Below are 22,720 nucleotides of genomic sequence, written 5' to 3'. Positions count from 1 at the left end.
ATGCGCACTTTAAAGATTTACATAATCACTCTTCCATATTTATTTCCCGTTTTAAAATATTTGTCGAAAAACATTTTTTTAATTCATAACGTAAGAAAACTTCGCAATTTAAAATAATAACACATAATCCATAAAAAAGCATAATCGCGATTACACATATACAAAAAAAATAATAATATTTCCAAATATTTATATCATTTTAATCTGAAAATATTTGGATATTTGAATTTATTAGTCCAAAAGAGCAATTGGGCCAGAAGAAATATTAATTTCGTTTTGGTAATTTCCGTTGCCCACTATAAACGGCGTGTCACTTTTTAAATTGTTGCCACCAAATATTAGAGATCTGCATTAGAAATCTGCATTATATCTGTAAGAAATTATATAGCGATGAATCTGCAAGATTCTATGCATTTTTCTCCCACTGTGGAAAAAAAAACGGTACCTAGAGCCATCAAATTTTGAATAACGTATTCCTCCAACAGACAATAGGTATTTGGAAGCCCGAATTTTGAATTTCGGATTTGTTTTATTATCTATTTCAAAATTTGTAAAACTTTAACTATATTTTATTAACTCAGCGGTTTTAAAGAGAGCAATGGCAACACTGTACGGAAAAAAAATGTCTGCAGCGAGCGAAGCTGTGTATCGGAAATTCTAAATATATGCTCTTTTTAAATGTTTTGTGATACTGCTGTTGAGTTGAATTTTATGGTTTAAGTGCGAAGAACATGATATTTAACATATAAAGGTAACACACAAAACGTTAACAAAGTGCTCCTTTTGGCGCAATATGAGATCTGAAAGCTTTCAGATTTCTTTTATCTTCTTTTATCTGCTTGTTTTATCTACTTTAGTAATGAATTCAAAACTAATTTATTTTAATAAATAAATCAATGTTAGTTTCACTAATCAGTTTTTGTATCATCGTTAAATATTTAATAATATCCTTGAAATATATTGAAGAAGAATTTCCTCTTTCTTCATGCAAATAATTTCTTCCGCGATGATATTTCACTTTACCTCTGAATTTCCATATTTAAATAAAAATATTTCTTGCTCTAGTAAAATTGCATGTATTTAAAACATGCTGAAGAATTTCCTAATCTAATTGTTTTCGTGTTTTCAATGCTGAAAAATAAATTCAGAATAAAGCTGTATGTACTTTGGCTACATAAGAAGAGTTTTTTAAACTGAAAATTTTCAGTATTTTTAATTCATGAAAAATTTCCTGTCTTCAAATGACACGACCAAAATTATTTTTGACAATTTCCCATACTTTTAAATCGTGAAAAATCACAAAAATAAAATAAGACAGAAAAAGTCAAGAAAAGGATATTTCTGAACAAAAGTAGAAAAATGCTTAATTATTTTTATGGCCCCCATTTTTTAAACAACAGTAAGGCTGCTCTTGTTACCGAACTCAGGCAATATGGCAACACTATTCAGAACATTTTGCAACCGTTGCCAGAAAGCAGGTAGTCAGTTATAGTCTGTTCATCGCGATTTGGAGCTCTGAGTATTGCTTCTATTTTAGCACAGTTCATTAACAAAAGGGGTTTTGATGACGTTTAAATAATGGGAGCCATAATAATTACGACGTACCGCAAACCCAGATAACTTTGTCTTCAGTGCTTCTTGTGAAAATTTTCTATACATTATGAAAGACTCATTATAGTCCTCCTGTAAAACACGTCAATTCTTTTGATGGGTTTTTTTCCATATTGTGGGTTCTTTTCGTTAATTAACATATCAATAAACATAACATACGTGGTTCAGAACAATACTTTATTTACAGTCTACAGAATAAGTAAACAATATCACACAGCAATATCAACATTCTTCTGGCCTTTATATTATATTATATTATACATAATATTCTTCTTCTAAAATACATGTCATATTCATGACATCATTCTTGTAAAGTGCAAGTGTCAGCAAAGTGTGGTGGGCAGGCTAAAGTGAGCATGCTCGGATTCACAGGTTCTTGACATTCGTGTTAATCCACACATGTATTTTTGATTTTTGGGGGAAGGCATTTTCTGCATTTTTAAATATTACAGTATCTATCTGCTTCGTAAGAATAAAACCGAGTAATATACACGAGACACCAGAATTAAACCACTGGTCGGACAGGTTGTAGTCCTGCTTGTCCTCCCTAATTTTGATGCAAAATACTTTGGGAGATGGTCCGAAGGTCTCTCACCCCTCTTCTTCTACAACAAAACCATTAGAGAACACCTTCGACTGGCCAGCATTTTGAGTGTTCATATACCAAACAGAGATCCACTTGCAAACAACCGTGCCTCATCGGGGATTCGAGCCCAGGTTCATCGGTATGACAGCCAGAGTTGCTAACCACTGAATAACGAAGAATAAAAATCAGAAAACTTTTATAAAATTTAAAAAATGCGGAAAACGAATTTTAGACACAAGTAGATACTATAGCAGTCGAATATACAACCGTTTTATTTAGAATTTAACCGTTCTACGGCTAATCGTTTTTGAGTTAAATGATATACATACATACATACGAAAAGACGTCACGAGAAAAACCATTTCGAATCCATTTTGCAATCCGTTTTGGAATTAAGCATCTTCTTTTTCTTTCCATAGGTGCAGACGTCTCGGAAAAAAAGTCAAATTTGATTCGGGAACGGTCAAAATGGATATTTCAGTTGAAATGCGATAACTTGAATTCGGATAACCGATTACAATATTTCCCTTTATTTCGCATAGAAAAGTAAAAAACAATATGATTAATATTAGTAAATGACATGTTTTAAAATTAAGCGATTTGTCATAATTTTAGACACAAATTTCAAGTTCTATTTCATTCTATTTTATCGATTATAGTTAAGTTTTTGTAAAGTTTAAAGTGTTTTTATTTTTTAATTATTCTTTCTGCATTTCCTATTAAATATCCTCATTGATTTTTGCCTGTTATTACGTCGTATGTAATTCTATTCCAGCGGGAAACTGAACGTTCCAAAAATCAGTCTTAATTTTCCTCTACTTCCCAAAAAGCTTTTGACCCACCTGGCGTCATAAACTAATTTTCTCAAAACATCTCATCGAAAAAGTCATACATTAAATAATACTGCAAAGTTGTTGTTTTAAACTAACCAAGTCTTATGATTTACATCAATACTTTAACTCCCCTTTTCCGTTTGTTCACTAGAATAGAAATGAAAATAACATTTAAAGGCAGATATTTTCTGGCTTTGCGTGTAAGTTCTGTTTAGTTCCTGCCAGCCTTGAGAGTTCTAATTATACAGTTTTGCGTTATATGTGTTGGCAACAATTTGATTTGACTCTCCGGTAGAAGTACTAAGCCAGATTCGAGTCTTATTTAAATTATATAGTCTTTGACAATTCTTACACGCTTAACTTGAATTTGTTCTGTTTAGTTACATCACCACGATTTCTGGTAAGATATTGTCAGCATAAGGGAGTGCGTGTATGTTCTAAAATCTGTTTAAGAAAATATATTATTTAAAACTTCCCACGAATTTGTAGCCATTCCAGACATAGCGATAATTAGTCTGACATTTGTTGCGGCTATTGAACTAATTACCATTTCCAAATAAAGTAAAACTTTACAATGTACATATTAAGATTCGATGTTTTACCTATAATATAATAAGTTACAGCAATAATCTTAGACATGGGAAAGTTTAAATAAATTCTTATTGGCATAGACTAAAGTATTTGCCTTTATTTACAACAGCAAAATCTAGCCCAGCTCTTCAATGACGAGACAAATTTAAGTTAGTGCTTAAAAAATAAAATAATTCTGAAAGTGCGTCTCTGTTTTTAATGTACCATAGTTGTGAAAACTCAAAAGTGCTGTATGATTTTTATTCCTTTTTTTCATTTTTTCAAAACATCTCTATAGACTCCAAACATGTCTTAAAATCAAGGCCTAACATTTATGTATATATATAAAAAAGTATAAATATACGGAATTAATATTAACCGAAAGGGTGAAATTTTATAACAGGAAAACACAAATCAAAAACAAAAAACTTTCTTAATTAATTATTTTTGTAGCATTTTGAGTGAAATATATACTATTTATTACTTAAATATTATCTAGTTTCTGATCTCCACAAGCGAGGTTTATATATATATATATATGAGTGGGTAGATCTAGGTAAGCTACATTAAAACTTGCTATTTACTAGCCTTTTTATTATTATTTTTATTATTTTTTTTTTATATTTTGATTGTAGTATATAGTTTATTTTAGGTTTACATGCATAATTCTTGTTGGGGAAGTTTCCTGTAGGCAACGGTTTCTTAATTACTTTGGTTTTCTAAAAATTTGGTTTTTACTCTTAATGCACTTTTAATTAATTTAATTCTAGTCATTTACTTGCTATTTTCTCAAAATTCCACTGTTTAAGTTTCTTTCTTTGTAATTCACAACATTTGATTATACTTTTGGTTTTGAGTTTTACCTTTGCCTATATGGATGACGAAACACGAATTGAGTAAATGAAGATTAGGTCTGGGAACAACATCCTCTAAGTCTGTCTCCTGCCTGCTCAACAATTATTCACTTATGTAATTTTTAGGAATAATAAATTTAATTTTTAAATAATATATTTTTTATGGTTTTAGGTAAGTGCAATTAATTTACATATGCTCTTAGAATTTGAATGATATTGTAAATTAGTTCGCAGCAATAATTATTTGTTTTTTTTATTTCTTAGCAATTAAAATTTCTTATTTAAATTTTAAATTTTAGTTTTATATTTGCTATGTACGAATAGAGAATATTTGTTAAATTCAATGTATATATGAGTGTGTATATTTGCATGTGTGTGAGTGGAAGATGAAAAAAAATACGAAATCAAAGTTATAACTTAAATTAGAAATCGACCCTTAATTCTTCATTTCAGTTTCAGCATTCCCCTCTATATTCTAAAAACAGAAACTGTTTATAGAAATGTGTTCGGAACTGTGTCTTTTCTAGATTAATCCATATCATATAACTTTTGCAGAAAACTTGTTACACAGATTGAATTCAAACTTAAACAATCAATAGTTTTAGAGGTTTATTAATTATCCAGTCAAATAGTATTGAAACAGAATCTAATTCAGTCTGAATTAAGATTTCATCCTGAATAATTCCAGTTTAATAATTTCTAATAATAAACTTTGTTCCTGATTCTAAGCCTAGATTAATGCGCCGCTCTATTCCTAACGCAAAACTGTAAAAAATGTGAATGTTCTGGAAGAAAATTAATGCGCCAAGTAACTTCGGGACTCATTCTTATTGAAAATGCCTAGACTGCAAATTTGCTCTTCATTATATATCTTCAATATGCGCTAAAACATCCATCATAAACGTAATCGTCATTCTCAAATCACACACACACACACACACACACATATATATATATATATATATATATACGTATGTGTAATCTGTGAGAAATATCATACGTATATATATATAAATGTGTGTGTGTGTGTGATTTATATATATGTGATCACATATATATGTGAGAATATGTAAATGAAATTATTTGCAATGAAATATGAAGTGAAAGCCCACCAGCGGCCGAGCGGTAAAGACGCTGAACACTGGTAGTTCGGTCTGAGGTTCGAATCCCGCGAACGGGCTGGCTGCATGGGCGTTTTCGTGGTTTTCCCCATGTGTAACGTGTATACGAGCCAGTTTCCCTTAGAAAGTCCTCCACGAAAGGCATCCCTAACTTTAGGCAGATAGCCCTCGTGTGCTTTGCCATAACTGAATAATCTATAATCCAAATATTAAGTGAAATTCAGAAAGCAAACGCGTACTTTTCTGAAAATTAATCATTGGAACTTTCAAATTATTAAACCGGAATTATTAATTAAAATGCAAAGCTAAATAAACTAAATAAATCATACAAAGAATTATTGCTGATTCCATAGGAAGATCCTGTCTTATTAAGAACTGGAACCTCTCCTACGACCACGAACATTTCATTGCATGTACTTTTCGTCATTTCACATATCTAAACCAAACCTCTATTCCAATTTGATATTTCTATTGAATTTTACAAAATACGAATTAAGAACTCAGATATGTGAAATAATTTCTCGATGCGCGGTTAGACGAGTTAAATACAGTTTATTTAAAAAATTAATATTAATTTTAAAATTTCTGTTATTGTTTTCTTTATAAATATATATGCATTTATATAGAGAGAGAAAGATAAAGATGATTAGTGATTAATTAAAAAATATAAGTTTAAAAAAACTAATTACTTTTGTAGCTTTCATTATTAATATTACAAAAAAAATAATTTCCTTAAATTCTTACTTAAATTACATTACATTTATTTATTTTTTAGCTTACTTTTGAATTATCTGTTAATTAGTATTATAATCATCCAAATAGAATGTAAAGATGAGGCTGTGTTGAAACTCTTTCGGCTGCTCTTTTAAAACGGCCAAAGAGTTTTAATTTTTCATTTAATTTTTATTTTATTGAGTTTCTTTCATTAATATGCTTGTTTCTTTGTTTCAGTTTCGTTTTTCGTTCTTTCTGTTAGCCAAATGGTCACCCTTTCTGACTTAATTATTATCTCTCTCTCTCTCTATATATATATATATATATAATATTATAGAACGTTTTTACCGCACAAATACCCGCAATCATTTCCACGCAAAATGTTGCTGAAATATTAATTAATTATAGCTAAAAATGTAACAAATTTAGAACCAAAACAACAAAGACATGAAATGAATGAAGTGTATAATCATTACAGTCCCTAAATCTCCGAACAAAATATTAAATGACCCTATCAGCTCTGTGTATTTAAAGCTAAGGAAGCCCCCAAAACAATAGAAATACACTGAAATACAAAAAGAAAAATAATAAATAAAAGGGGAAAAACACAATTAGAATCTGATACAATTTTATGAAGAAGAGGTCGATCAGATCTCAATGAGTCAATTAACTAGGAAATTCACTGTGTTTCTGTTCACCCAAAATTAGCTGATGAACCATTTCAAATTATTTAGTCATTGTAGTTCATCCGAAAATTTTGATTGCCTCCTCCACGCATTGGCTTTCCTTCAATAATACATAAAATCAAACTCAAATGAAATAAATTCAGTTTATTTAATAAAGCAAAATAAATATATACAATTACTAATATTAAAATTAAAACAAAACAATTTATTAGAATTAGAGAATTTAAGAATTATTTAAACAATAAACTGAGAGTAAAAATGTTAGAACTTACCTGATTGCAGAATAAATTAAACTGTTTCAAAATGGGTAAAATGACGACTAGTGTTACCTTTTTTGGTGCAAATGGCGAAAACAATTGTGATGCAAAATTTAAAAAATTGGAAAGCATTAAAGTAATGGCAAAAAAAGGAAAAAAAAGGGCAAATGTTAGAAAAGAAATGATTTGTAAATATGTGTTTACTATACAATATTCCTTGATTATATTTTTATTAACTGAGGCAGCCTACGCATGATAAGCCCATTGTGCGACAATTTTATTCTCATCTAACATTTGCTCTTTCTTTCCTTTTCTTTCTTCCATTACTTTAATGCTGTCAAGTTTTAATTTAAAAATAATCTTAATTTAAATTCCCCATTGGGAAGATTTAATATATATATATTATTTATTGCTAAATATTCTTAACACACAAAATATTATATTTACTTAATTTGTGTACGATAATACTTGTATTCAGATCATTTACTATTTGATAGAACAAATTTATAATATCTAGCTCATATGTGATAAGATGCTGCACACGCAGCTCTCATCAAGTTCTTTAAAATTGCTTGCTAATTTATACGTAAGGTTTCAGTATTCTATGCTAGAAAAAAGGTTTTAGATAAGTAGTTTAAAAATTCTTTGCATTAAAATGTATCTTTCAAATAGCGATAATGAGCACATACCTTCTTCTATAAAAATATCTTCTGCGCTCCGTCATTAATTTGATTTATCTTATTGGGAAAACAAACTACTTGATTTTGAACTTTCGTCTTTTCAGACTTATCCCAGAATTCTTCATGATATTTTGAACAGAATATCCCGATGTTTATTCTAAGAATAAAAATTTTCTTTCGTGTGTTCTCTCGGGACATATTAAAGGGCATAGTTATTTTTCGTCTACTTGGTGTAGTATTTCCAGCAGACGTGGCGCTTTCTTCGCGTGAGCTTTTATCGTTGAAAGCTCTTGAGAAAATTTTGATTGTAAGCTACCAGAAGTTGGTGATTACTTTCCGAACAAGTGATGCTAACTTTGACAGTTTTGTCACCGATATATTTTTCTTTAGATAGTACTTAAACATTTTAGAAGGTTGAGAAGTCACGCATCTCTCATCTTAATACATCGCTATAAATTCTTTGCATGGTTTGAGATTGGAAGATATTTTATTTTTTTTAAATACACGTGAAGTTCTCCTTCTCACGCTTTTTCTTTTTAACACTTTGCTTTTCGACGCACGGTATGTAAATTATGCATTTGACATTTTCATATAGAAATGTCTATATAGTAAAGTTTATAATTTTGAAATTTAGTAAGTTAGGTATTTAAAAGGAAGTGCTGAAAGTTATATTTCTTATATTATATCAACGATTCCATAGATTTCATAAAGAGAAAGAAATACTGTAAATTTCGATATGTGTAACTGGCAAGACAGAAAAGACAGACAAGCAAAAAATCCGTTATTAAACAATGTTGAGATCAGAGATTTGATTAGTGTATTTGATTAGCTTATCTTGCTAGTCCATGAATATAATCAGAAAAGCAAATGAATTTCCTTCTTTGGTGTTCATTTTTGCAGAAGTATCTGTTTGTAGAAACCCTGCACAACAAGGTTTTACTCCAAAGTGCGTTGCCCAGAGTATGAACTGTATGAAAACCTCCCTTTAAATACACTCGAGTTCACCTGCATTCTCGAGTAAAACCGGAAACAGAGAAGTGGCAGTACTGATTAAAATCATAAAATAAATAGTTATTCAAATTAAAGAAACCTTACAAACGTATTTATATAAAATCATTCAGAAACATGATCCTATTGAAAATCATTCGGCCGATCCTTGAAAAAGACCGAAGAATTTTCAACAAATTTTTGTATAAATTTTATTGTGTTATATTAATTCGATTTGCATATAATGTTATATTCACAGATTTTATACATATAATTATGTTACTTTCTTGAATTGCTTTTTTTTCAATTTTAATGTGTATTACCTATTTGACTGCTAACCCCTTTCTTAATTTAATTTTTGATTTAATTATAATCTCTTGCTTATTTAATTGATTCCGTAGCATAATGCACGACTTAATTTGAGACATAATATTTAATAATATCTTAATAAACAGAGGAGACACTGAGTTTTTAATATGAATTTTATTACAAAGAATTAAAAAGTAGAGAACAAATACAACTTGTGTAAAATTGTACATGTATTTTGAGACTAGGTGATTGAATAAACAAATATTAAATGTAATTAAATAGGGTTATAAAGATTAAGCAAAGATGTATAGATTAAAATATAACATTGCGAAACAATGAGCAGTAATGTTAACAAATCAACTCATGAAGTAATCAAAAGCTTTACTGTACATACTGTAATGTTTCGGGTTAACATATTAATAAGCCTACAATACACATGCACAGTACAAACTAAAATGCAAACTAAATGTAAATTTGGTACAGAAAACTCATAATTTCTTTAAAGAAAACGTAATAATAAATTGCGACAAGATTAATGCTAAACAATGAACATTCACTGTTATCCGCAGAGAGGGGGAAATTCGTCGATGCTTTCACGTTGTGGGAAGAAGAAAACACTTTTTACCCTCATCCAGCTGATTGCGTTCACCGCACATCTTTTTCTAATATGAGATTATGCCAAAATTTCCGTCTTAATGCTAATCGTTTCTTCAGTTTTATACGTTAATATCATGCAAAAAACCCAGTGGCAAAGTGCACCTTTCTCAGTTACTAAACCGAAAGATTAGCCTTACTACTTGCTTTTCTGTTGAAAATTGTGGAATAAAGAAATTTGTTTGTGTATTAAATATCATTACCAGTCCATCAGCATATCATAATATATAGATTTTCTACTAATGGACGAACATCCTTTGATCGGCAAGGCCGTATATACACGGTCAAGAATATTTTTTGTGATGTCTTTAATTCTTAAACGTATAAAAAGTATACGTATAAAAATATATGCGCATATTGAAATATGTTCAAGAAACTAAAGCAATATATTAAGAGCACATAAATCCAGGTGTAAAGTATGAGGAATATTTTGGCATAAAAGATGAAGAAAATGCTTCTTCTCGTCGCAGATTTTGGAAATTTGGGTTTTCTCACCCAATCTCCATGCTGAGCAGAGAGCTAAATAAATAATGTTAATATTTTACTTCTGTAAAGCATAAAACATATATAAATATGAATTTCAAAGTGTGAAACCTCTGCAGAGTTAAAAAAAAGTTCAGTTTGTATTCTTTTATCGGCAATTTTTATTAATTGCAATTAAATCTTATCTGCTGTAATCAGAAAATTATTGTTCTCATACCTTTATTTATGTTATGGCTTTATATTATTGGCAACAGTACGAAGTGATATTCTGGATGTGAGCGTAATCTATTCTATTTAAATCTGTACTCATCTGTTTAATCTAATTAAAATCTGTTTAATTGTTTGTAACATCATCTCTTCCGGATTGTTGAGTTTCGAGAGCGGTACTCCCAGATTTCGAAAAATCGTGGTAAGCCATTTCGACCATTCTCATCTTCGTACGATCTTGATCAGCCGAGATATCAATTAAAAGCTCTGAGAAAACCAACAAAAAAATCATTTACAATTTGTTTGTTGTGGGTTGTGCCAGATATAAGAAATTCTGTGAGCGCTAATTTGGCAACAGAATATTATTTAAGATTAGGTTGCTGTGGGTTGCGCGAGATATTAATTTTTTATTGTTGCAAATTGTTATGAGATAATTAAAAACTCTGAAAACGCTAATTTGGCAGCAAAAAATTCTTTTACTAATTGTTTGTTTGCTTAGAAACGCGCTCATCTGGCAGGCTTGCCTGCTAGTATTACTATTACTGCTAATATGTGTGTGCTTCTATCTGTTTGTTTGTAACATCATCTCCTCCGGAACGTCAGGGAGCTACGTTTCGAAAGAGGTAACCCTGGATTTCAAAATATTCGTCGGAGGCCATTTCGACCATTCTCATATTCATACGACTTTAATCAGCCGAAATAATAAATAAAAACTATGAAAACGCTAATTTTCGCACCCTGCAAGTTGCTTTTTTCGCTGGGCTTCATCGCTGTTCAGTGCACTACGTCGAAGCGCGAATGAGGTGGAAATTTAAAATTCCCATCTGTCCTTTTCTAAACAGATGTAGAGTAAAATTTTTTATGGAACCATGCGGCCCATTTATTCCTCTCATTTTTTCTCTGTTTTAGATAACGATTTTTATGAAGTTTTTAAGCCAATATAAAACTGTAACATCGAGAGTTTTGCAAGACAAAATGAAGTGAATCAAACCAACATAAAGCTGAAACACTTTGAAATATTTGTAAGACAAGGATAAACTGAGACAAGTCGAATCAAGATGGAGCTAAAACAATTTCAAATGTTTGTAAGATAAGGATAGACTAAAACAAATCAAGTCAAGATGAAGTTAAAATAATTCGAAATGCTTGTAAGATAAGGAGAAACTGAGACAAGTCAAGTCAAGATGAAGCTGAAATAGTTTGAGAATACGGAACGTTTCTCATTTATATATATATATATTTCATGTGTATATGTACAACTGATTTTATTTGTATTTAAATGTTTCATACATTTTCTCTCCAAGTGTGCAATTTACATAGAACTTATAAATTTTGATTCGGCCGCAGCCCGCTCATATGGTGAGCTTCCACTCTAGTGTGATATTAAAATTGAGTATTGGTCTTATGAAAATATAAATATTGTTATACAAGAAATGTTACATAGTTTACGAAAACTGTCCCAAATCACAATTTTGTGCGATTTAAGAAATGAATTATAACAATAATATAAATTTAAAAATGATGAATTTAATTTGTCTTTCTTTTTTCATTTTCTCTAGTTGTTTTGCAACACTACGAAATTCGATTGTTCGACGAGTTTGTTCTTAGAGGTAACATGGCTGTCCTTCGGTGTCCTGTCCCCAGCTTCGTGAGTGATTATGTCAGAGTTACTTCATGGGAAAGAATAGACGGGTTTCTAATAACCCCAGGAATTATAAGCGGTAAGTTAATTTAATATGTGCATACATTTTAAAATACAACGCAATAATTAAAATACATTCTATTTAAAGAATCCTTATGTATCCTATAAACATATCCGTATAGCACTTTTACAGATTCACAGAAGAAATATCATACCTTACTTATTCTTTCCCTTATATTTTTATTAATTTTATCGTCCGAAAATAGTGAGGAGAAATTCATGCGAACAATTTAATTTCTGAAAGACGCACGAATGAAGAGTAGAATCCATGAATAAACTACTACTACCAAAATATTATTTGTTCAAAAATAATTTACATTCCGATAAAAATACATAGTAATAAAAACTCTAATAAGATATTTACATTTCATACTTCCCTGTAGCTCGAACCTTGAACTTTTTTATTGATCTCGCTGCTACTCAGGCCTCAAATCATTCATAAATATTTAGGGAAAGGTGAATATACAGTAGTATTTGCGAAATCGTAAACTGAATATCAGTTCCTGTTTGCTTAAATAGGAAAATAATAAAAATAACAATTTAGGGAGCTCTTTCCCTGAAAGCATTGAGGAAAAGGAAAATTAAGCAAATATTTTTAAAATTTTCAAAACTAGTGCTAAAAGTCTAGGGACGAAAATGCCCGAGAAAATGCGACACATACCTAAATGTTCACTTCAGAAAGCTTCAATTATTATTAGTTAACATAGTTTATTTTTCTTTCTATGTGACCCAAGAATAGCCGAGTAGAGAAAACTGCCAATTTTGAAGCTTCACCCGGATGCTAATTCGGTAGAATAATTTTGGGGAAGGGGTTTTTGTATTTTTCACCATTTGTAATTCAAATACGAATTATTTCCCTTAAAATGTTCCTTCATAAAGGCATATTTCAGGCAAAATCTCGGTTTGGTTTATTTGATTTGATTATGGCAAAGCACTTGACGGCTACCTGCGTAAGGGAATGGATGCCTTCGTAGAGGGCATTTTAAGCAAAACTGGCTCGTATATACGTTACGCATGGATAAATGTTATAAACGCCCATGCAGCCAGCCTGTTCGCCGCGATACGAAGTACTATTAGTGTTCAGCGACTTTACCGTTCCCCCGCTGGTGTTCAGATCAGTTCTCTTTTAGGTAGACATCTTATGCATAATTACTTTTAATCAGTAAGCAAAAGGGCTGTCAATTTTGCATTTCAAATGCAAAATCTTTAATCACTGTGTTCCCTTGCAATTAATTTGAATGCGTTCTTAGGGTACAAACTTATCAAAAAGGTAAAACTAAATAGTTTTAAATGTAGGGTGTTGTAATTAAACTCCAAGCAACAAATAAACTAAACACTCTTTTATGCCCGTTTTTCTAGTAATAAAAAATATTGTACATGATATCAATAAATACCTGAAATGCAAGCTTCGAAATATTGCAGCAAAGGAGTAATAAAATCATGCAAAAAATTTAAAATGTTTTAAATATTTTACCTGTGTATTCATTTTAAGGTCTAATGCAGAAGTTTAAAAATTATGCTTTCTTAATGATATAGTTAAGCTATGAAATAATGGTTAAAAACTGAATATCAAGTTTTTCATAAGTGTCATTTTAATAACCTATATAACTATATAAGGATTTTTCTTAATCCTAAATTCAATTGTTGATGCAAGATTAATTCTTTAGTTTAGGTCACCAGAATGACAAGTTACATATTTTTTTTATTTTGTTTAACCTTTAAGTTCTAATGCCAGAAGTACCAAACTTATATGTCCTTAATAATTTAGGTAAACAATTAAATAAAAGAAAGTTGAATATGTTTTCATTCCGTTTCAATAACCTATATAAATGAACTTTTTTTAAACATAAATTAATTTGTTAACGTAGGATTAATTCAGCACTTTAAGACACCAGATTGATAAATTTTATCATTTTCCTAATTTAGTTCTTTTAAAATTTAATTTATAATGCCGCGATACGGAATTATATTTTCTTTATAATTTATTTAAGGAATTAAACAAAGGCAACATTTGAATTATTTTTCGTATGATTTCAACAACTCATATAATAACTTCTCTTAAATCTAAATTCATTTGTTAGTGTAGAATTAATTCAGTGCTTTGAACATGTTCATCAATGCTACTAGAATTTCAGATTATAATTAGCAGTAAAGTACTTAAATTCGCCAATAGCGTCGCCTGATCTATACAAACTAGGGCCACTCGAGGTTATATTAGCATCTGAACATCTGTAGCGCGAGGAACAAAGGAATTATTAACGAATAGGGCTATAATTACCACTGGGCCAAGCGGAACAATGCCCCAAGACCAGTGTGAGGAAGAACAATATATCATATTTTGGAGACTTTATTTTAAAAGTTTCAAACGTTAAACTTCGTTAAAGATATTTATATTTTCATCTTTCAAACAGAGTTGTTTTATAGTAAATCACGGCTCAATTTCATCGAGTTTTCCTGACGTATGAATAAATTTTTCTGACTTATGCACAGAAGGCATCATCTGTTTAATGATGTATAACGTGCGTTCCTGCGACTATAGGTAAATTCAGATTTTAAATCACGTCCCCAAAGGAAAGTTTTTTCAACATTTTGTGTGTTACCTTTATTAATTAAGCATCATGTTCTTCGCACTTAAACCATAAAATTCAATTCAAGAGCAATGTTGCAAAATAATTTTAAACTGAGCATATCTTTAGAATTTCCGGTACACAGTCTCACACGCTGGAGATAAAAACGTTTTTTGTGTACAACGTTGCCAATCCTCGCTTTGAAATAGTTGAGTGTGTTAATCAAAAATTTGTTAAAGTTTTGCAAAATATGAAATTGATAATAAAAAAAATTCCAAATTTCAAATCTGGGCTTCCATATACCTATATTCGCAGTAGGATTACTTCATTCAAAATTGGATGGCTCTAGGTACCATTGTTTCATCGCAACGCGAGAGACATACATACATTTATGCAGACTCTTCATTATTTAAATTCTTCAAATATAATACAAAGCGATAATGTTCTGTGGCAACAGTTTGAAAAATGAAACAGACATTCAGAGTTATTCGACGCAAAATCGCAAAACGAAAACAATAGTCTCTCAGAGACAACGTCCTTTTGGACTAATCATTTGCGAAGTAGTATGGGATGGGAAAAATCACCAGTTTAAATTTGCTCTCATTTGAGAATAATGGAGCTCAAACTTTGGTAAAAGAACTAATGAGTTTGGTTTCTAACAGTTAGAAAATAGAGATTTTTTTTTAAAATTCATATGTAAAAATAAAGTATACTGAATAAATTTAAAAAATGCATTTTTCCTTACTTATATTGCATATGTTTCATATAACACTCTGTATGACGTCATGTAGCTTCCTGATATATATTCGTTTTGACTTAGTAGAATACAGTAGGCATAACAAAATTATGTTTATATCAAAGAGACAAGCATACATCGAAGAGCTTCATCAAAGAGATATTTACTGAAAGCATTTTCAATCCCATTAAAGTGTTTAAAGCTACTTTGATTATTAATAAAATAGTCAACCATAAGTAGAAAAAAGTGATTAAGGATGGGCAAAAAAATAAAAAGGAAGTCCCATTATCATCTGCGGCTCTGGGGAACCAAGTCTCTAGCTACGGCTCTGTTAACGAATTTAGTTATGCTTTTGAAGAAATGTAATGCAGATAAATCAAAATAAAATCTTGTCCATTTGCTTTGACGATAAATAAAATTGAAGATAAATATAGGACACAGACTTTAAGATATAATAACATAAACATAGGAATATCACAGATCAGCCATTTCATTTGAAAAATACTATAACTCTCACTTTATCTAAAGACGGGATATCCTGCTTCACTCTTCACTAGATGGAGAATTTACGGATGTACTTCAAATGCTTCCGGCGGAAAGGATGAAGACACCAGTCCTTAATGATAGCTTTTGGACTTCAGAAAGGAAAATGTTTGAACAGGATAAGGACAAAAAAACAAGAAAAGATCAAGTATCATAAAAGATTCAAATGAAAAAGGAATTAAACGTATACCATGAAAGTAAAATATAAAAAAGAAAAAAAAATCTAATAAATATATCCATTTTATTTCACGTCCGTATTTGAATAAAAGATGATTAAAAAACGTTTTTGTAGACTAAGCTTTTATTTAAAATGGATATGATAAGTAATGCGCTAAAAGGAGAAAAATACTTTCCCTCTCAGCTTTAAGTACGTAAAATTCCGTATAGATGGGTGACTTTCATATTCATTACACGTAAGAATTTCTGCCAGCTTTAAATGCGTTTGATTTCGGATTGGATGCATATTGAAAGAAAATGAATCAAAGTACAAAGTGAGAGAGTCGTTTTAAAATTATAATCAAGAAAATATCATTTATTCATGACATTTTGAGGAACTTTGAAATTTCAAGGCTAAACTCGTAACGCTTGGAGGGAATATATTAAATAACTCTATTTACAGAATTAATCTACAGTTTTATGTCACGAATAATAAAAGCGTGAGGTGTCTAACTAACGAAATCTATTAACTTAATTGTATTGTCAAATGTAAAAGCTATTGCTTTTTTATTTTTTGATTAATTTAATTGCGTTTTTAAATATATAAGCTACTATCCATTTTAATTTATCATGATTCCGTACGCTTTTGCAATTCTCGATAAAAAATTGCAGATGAATTCAATAAACAGAAGTAGTTAATCCATTATTCCCATTAAAATATATGATAAATTATCTTTCTCCTTTTAGAGCATTAATTATCATATCCGTTTTAAATGAAAGCATATTGTACACTATGAATAAGGAGTTGCCAGAAAAGGCTGAAACTCGTCAAACAGAGAGAAACTGCAACGAACAATAAGCAATCTTTATTTCGAAATGATATACATAATACAGAACGAGAACAACGTCAGCTCAGTAGGTTGTAGGACCAACTTGGACGGCGATAGACGAGCAACGCGTTTAAGTACAGTGTTATGAGATTGGTATCCTGAGGAATAGCTCTACATTCTCTGTCAACCATTTGCCACAGTTCGTCTTCTGCACACTGCAATAGCAGGGTCTGCAGATGGCGTCCAATCCCATCCCAAATGTGCTGGATTCGTGAGAGATCAGGAGAGAGCGGTGGCCAGGGAAACATGTGTACACCTTGCAGAGCAAGTTGGCTGATGCAAGCAGTGTGGTGGCGCGTTATCCTGCTGACAAAAGGCATTAGGCACTCTCTGAAGGTAGGGGTGCATCATCAGCCGCAGCACATCATCCGCTTATCGTTGGGCTGACATAGAGCCCTGAAAATGAACTAGATGTGACCTGGAATCGAACGCAATATCACCCCAAACCATGATGCCCCGTTGTGGCGAGGTGGGGCGTTGCACAACTGCTGCCGAAACGGACCTGTCTCCACATCGACGCCACACTCGTACGTACTGACTATCATTCGAGAAACAAAAGCGTGACTCATCTGAGAATACGACCCTGTGTCATTCCGTCATCCAAATCTCTCAAGACCGGCGTCACTGCAGATGTTGGCGTCTATGATGTGGGGTCAATGGTAGTCTTCTTAACGGATGCCACGAGTGCAAGGTCACTAGCTACCAATCGATGCCAAAAGGATTCGGTCGATATGGGAACATCCAGGTTGTCTTGAACATGCTGTAGCATGAAAGTAGAAAGGGCTTGCGGGTGCGCCACCGCTCTTCGGCGGATGAGTCCATCTACACGTGCTGACGTCATTCTGGCTGCACGAACATCACTCGAACTTGCCACATTTATTTATCCCAACCATCGTGGCCACGGACGTTTCTAGGACGGTTTAGGACATTTCGCCGTGGCCGTTTTGCCGTCGGGATGTTTCGCCGTCAAGACATATTTTTCTTTTACATGACTGTATTTTATCTTGCCGTATTACGCTTGTATTAAATTTATATAGTTATTTACAAGTATGATATATAAAGAAATTACACATAGTTGGTTGGAAAATTATGTCAGAATCAAAGAGAACTTAGGCTACACTTCTGATATAACTGAAGTTATATTATCGATTTTAAAATTATGCGGATACAATATTTTCATGATACGTCATAAATATCTTGAAATGTTAATCGCCTAGGTCAAAGAAATAATTCATACAAGCAGGGAATTCACATTTTTATGAAATCGTATGAAAAATTATGTTAGTCTAAAAGCCCAACTTATCTCATTCATTTCTTAACCTATAAGCATTTATCTGTCGCCAGTCGTACAATTTCTTCGAAAAAAACTGCTGCAATTCAAGAAGCGAATGTTTCTTCGCATTTTGGTAATTTATTTTCTTATTTTTTTTTTCCCTGCACTTTTATTTAAAACTACAAAACTTTACCATCAATGTTATCTTTGAACTGCATACAACTTATTGGAATTCTTATATAAAAGTTAATTCTGTTCAATATGTTTTCCTTATTTTTATTATTTTACTATCAACTGCAATCTGGCTTTTAAATGTACCGGAAAATGGCCTGAAAGGTACACCAAACGTTAAATTTAAAAACTGCGCAGAATTCTATTCTGCAAAATTTCATCAAAGGAAAAAAGACCCACAATTCTTTTTTAAAATTATTACATATAACAAAATTACAACGAAATAAGCAATATTCCTTAATACAAATATTCATTATCCTAATAAATAAATTAACCAACTTCCCGTTGCCTTCTCTCAACAAACGTCCAGTATCCAAGAGAAACATTAAATTTAAAAACTGTTCAGAATTATCTCCTCATTTTTCCAAGTGGCAACAGTACTGATTTTCAACAATCCGTAGTGCAGTATACAATTGAAGGAAAAACTGTTGCCAAAACCATATTTCTAAGATAAAGAAACTATTCAAAATAATGCGATAAAATCGAAAAAATTAAATAAAAAAAACTGATTCGAATTTTGAAAAAATCGCTTCGACGTGCACTGGCTCTTATCTAGATGAATCCATATACCAAATTTCGTAGACATGGGACTATAAGTTTACGCGCAGCACGAACGAAAGACACACAAACTCTTTATTATATGTAAAGATTTATAATTTTAAAAATTAAACGCAATTTATTTAGTGTATCCTAATGTTTAATCAATTTTAGGTTAATTTCAATACAATTAATTGCGCATCTTGTGGTTTTATTCAAAGTAGTTACAATTAAAAAATTTTCTGTTACAATTAAAAATTTTGATTTCTTATTGATTAAATTTTGACAACTTATTTCTTACAATTAGAAGTGATTTAGTCTTGAAATTCTGTTTTTATCGGTATCATATTTGTGTCCGAGTCACTTTTTAAATTGCTGCCACCAAATGTTATCTCGACGTATTATTAGCCCAAAGGGGCTTTTTGTTTTCTGAAGGACTATTGTTTTCGTTTTGCGATTTTGCGTTCAATCATTATAAATGTCCGTTTCACTTTTCAAACTGTTGCCACCAAATGTTAGAGTCCTGAATTATATTTGAAGAAATTAAATAATGAAAAACCTGCATAAATGTATGTATATTTCTCGCATTGTAATAAAACAACGGTACATAGAGCCATAGAATTTTGAAAGACGTAATCCTCCTACGAATATGGGCATGTGGAAGACCAAATTTGTAATTTGTAATTTGTTTTATTATCGATTTCATATTTTCTAAAACCTTTAACGAATTTTTGAGTAACAAACTGAACTATTTAAAACCAAGCAATGGCAACACTCTACGGCGTAAAAAATACCTTTTTATCTCCAGCGCGCGGAACTGTGTATCGGAAATTCTAAAGATAGGCTCATTTTAAAATAATTTTGTGACATTCCATTGAACTGAATTTTATGGTTTAAGTGCAAAGAACATGATAATTAAATAAATAAAGGTAACACACAAAACGTTAAAAAACGCCCCTTCGGACGTAATTTAAAATCTGAGACCTTTCAGATTTTTTATTTTTAAATTTAACCTTCCTTTAGAGGAATGCCTAAAATTTAGAATTTTCAATAAACTTAAGGTTATCAGCTCTTTACTAGCAGCGTCTTTTGTAAAGCTTACAGAATACTTCCATTGACAGAATTATTTCGATTGTACAACATAATGATGCGCTAATTTGTTTATTTGAATTATGTGCGTTAAAATGCAATGTTGCGCCATACTTCTGAGATGCAGTTTCCTACATTTCTTAGTATAATTAATTACTTGTCATTACTCGAAATTTTTTCCTTCTCCTCTTCCTAGTACCATTAAACGAAGGTTTATAATTTCAAACCTTTCCTTATGACGGCAGAGACACGTTCTCTTTTGATAATTAGCTCGTTAATTGGCTTGAAATACTACACGACGCTGTTAACGTTCTGCTAATTCCTCTTAGTTCAATTAGTTTAATTGCGATACTCATTAATTCTTGATCATCTGCGGTAAGTGCCAAAGCAATCAGTGAACCGAGGTAATTGAATAGGAGAGAACTAAATAATTAAAATCCTCAGTATGAAATTTGGGCTAGTTTAGACCAAGATCCGATAATGTGGTAAGTATCGCTGTTAACTAAAATTACTTAATTTTTGAAATAAAAGGAAATTTGAGTCTCTTAAGTATTTTTAATTACTTATGATCATAAAAGATGAGGATTTACTGGATTTTTTTTCAGCCATAGCTGTATGATTCTGAAAGGAGATGCAGAAATTTTTAACTCAATCAAATTTCAAATTTCATTATTTATTTTGACAAAACTTTATTAGTATTTTTTTTTTCATTTTGATTCTTATTGTTTCACAGTGTATATAAAAATTAATACATTTCTTTGGTCGATTTATTAGAAAACACAATGGAACGTTTAATATATATCATTATGTTATTAAATGAATTATCGTATTTTCTCATGTATTTCCCTCTCATTTTTTCACTAATTTTAATAAAATTTAAGTGCGGAAAATTATGCCAATAATTTAATTTCCGAACGTTGCGGCTGCAGTAAGAATATAAGAATTGAGATGTATAAAATTAGGGGAAACAACAATCTTGAGTTTGGCGCAGATTTCAGTCAAGACCTTATCGATTTCCAGGGCAAGCAGGTACAAGTCCCTCTTCATCAGGAACAAAGAAATTTAATTTCCTTTGTTGATTGTTGCTTGTATTCTAAGGCAAATTTCTTTGCTCCTGATGAAGAGGAACCTGTACCTGTGTGCTTTCGAAATCAATAGAGTATTGATTAAAATCTATGCTTAATACAATGTTAATTTGCATAATACTGTATTTTACGTTTTCGTGTTTCTCTTCTCTCTTGAAATAAAAAGTAGTCATGGATAAACTCCAGGTAACTATCGTAACATTATTTCTCTAAAAGAAACCTACATATGGTTAATAATTTGTCGTAAGATTAACTTTACAATATCTAATAAGATATTTTCATTTCTGCTTCATTGTAACATGTAACTCGATCAATTTCATTGTTGTTTGTTCTACTCCTTAAGCCTCAAATCACACATAAATAATTAGAGAAGTGCAGCTGACTCAGCGAAATCATACACTGGTGTGCAAAAATTAAGGACGAAGTCGAAAAATTAGCATATCAGCTGAACGAAGAGGCAGAGCGGGCAGGAAGACCAATCAGGAGATTAAGTAAGGTGATGTACGGTAGCGCATGCGCAGATATGCAGGTAGACGTAATGGGGGAGTGTCTGAGTAGTATAAAGCATGTTGTCGGTGTAAGATCAGTATTTCTGGCAAAGAGATTGCACGCCGTATAGCAGTTAAAATCACACCCAGTTGCTGCCTCAGCGAGAAATGGCGAATAATCAATCTGTTAGACAACATCTGGATGCTTTTACCCGAGGTCGAATCATTGGGAAGTTGGAGGAAGGCCGCAATGTGACAAGTGTGGCTGCAGAGTTCGGAATTGCTCACAGCATCGTTTCACGACTTTGGAGAAAATTTCAAACTACAGGAACAGCTATCCGGGGGTTTAATAGTGGTCGTCCACGAGGAACCACACCCGCAGATGACCGCTATAATGCTTTACAGGCCAGAAGAAACAGGCGGCAGACAGCGGGAGAAATCGCTAGACACACGACACAGGCGACTGGACGACCGATATCGCTTTTTACCGTGGCCAGAAGACCGCACGGTGGTGGTCTGTTTGCACGACGCCCTGTACGGTGTGTACCTCTAACGCCTGCCCGTCGGAGAAGGCGTTCTCTGTGGTGCCGGGAACACCGGAATTGGAGAGACAATGAATGGGAACGAGTACTGTTTACAGATGAGAGCAGATTCAGTCTGAGTAGCGATTCTCATCGCATACTCATCTGGAGAGAGCGGGAAAGCCGCAATCATCCCTCGAACATCATTGAAAGGGACAGGTATGGATGTGGCGGTGTTCTCGTTTGGGGAGGCATCATGCTTGGTAGTCGTACAGACCTTCACATCTTCGACGCAGGTTCAGTCAACGGGACCCGTTATTGTAACGAGATTCTTCTTCCATATGTGCGTC

The 22,720-nt window shown here is 31.8% G+C and overlaps 1 protein-coding gene across 2 annotated transcripts in view; it reads left to right on the top strand.

The window, feature by feature from the left end:
- LOC118195629 (cell adhesion molecule Dscam1-like) overlaps positions 1 to 22,720 on the top strand; it is a 1,218,268-nt gene that overhangs the window by 430,743 nt on the left and 764,805 nt on the right. For both annotated transcript variants that reach the window (XM_085806699.1, XM_085806698.1), the window contains exon 3: positions 12,112 to 12,273. In XM_085806699.1, coding sequence (XP_085662825.1) covers positions 12,112 to 12,273 — 162 coding nt within the window. The remainder of the gene's footprint in view (positions 1 to 12,111; positions 12,274 to 22,720) is intronic.

This window comes from Stegodyphus dumicola, chromosome 12 (genome assembly GCF_044657685.1).
Source record: "Stegodyphus dumicola isolate Sdum_Otavi_A_Nest chromosome 12, ASM4465768v1".
Classification (NCBI taxonomy): Eukaryota; Metazoa; Arthropoda; class Arachnida; order Araneae; family Eresidae; genus Stegodyphus; species Stegodyphus dumicola.
The sequence above is the reverse complement of the archived record's forward strand: the minus strand, read 5'-3'. Positions and strand labels throughout refer to the sequence as shown.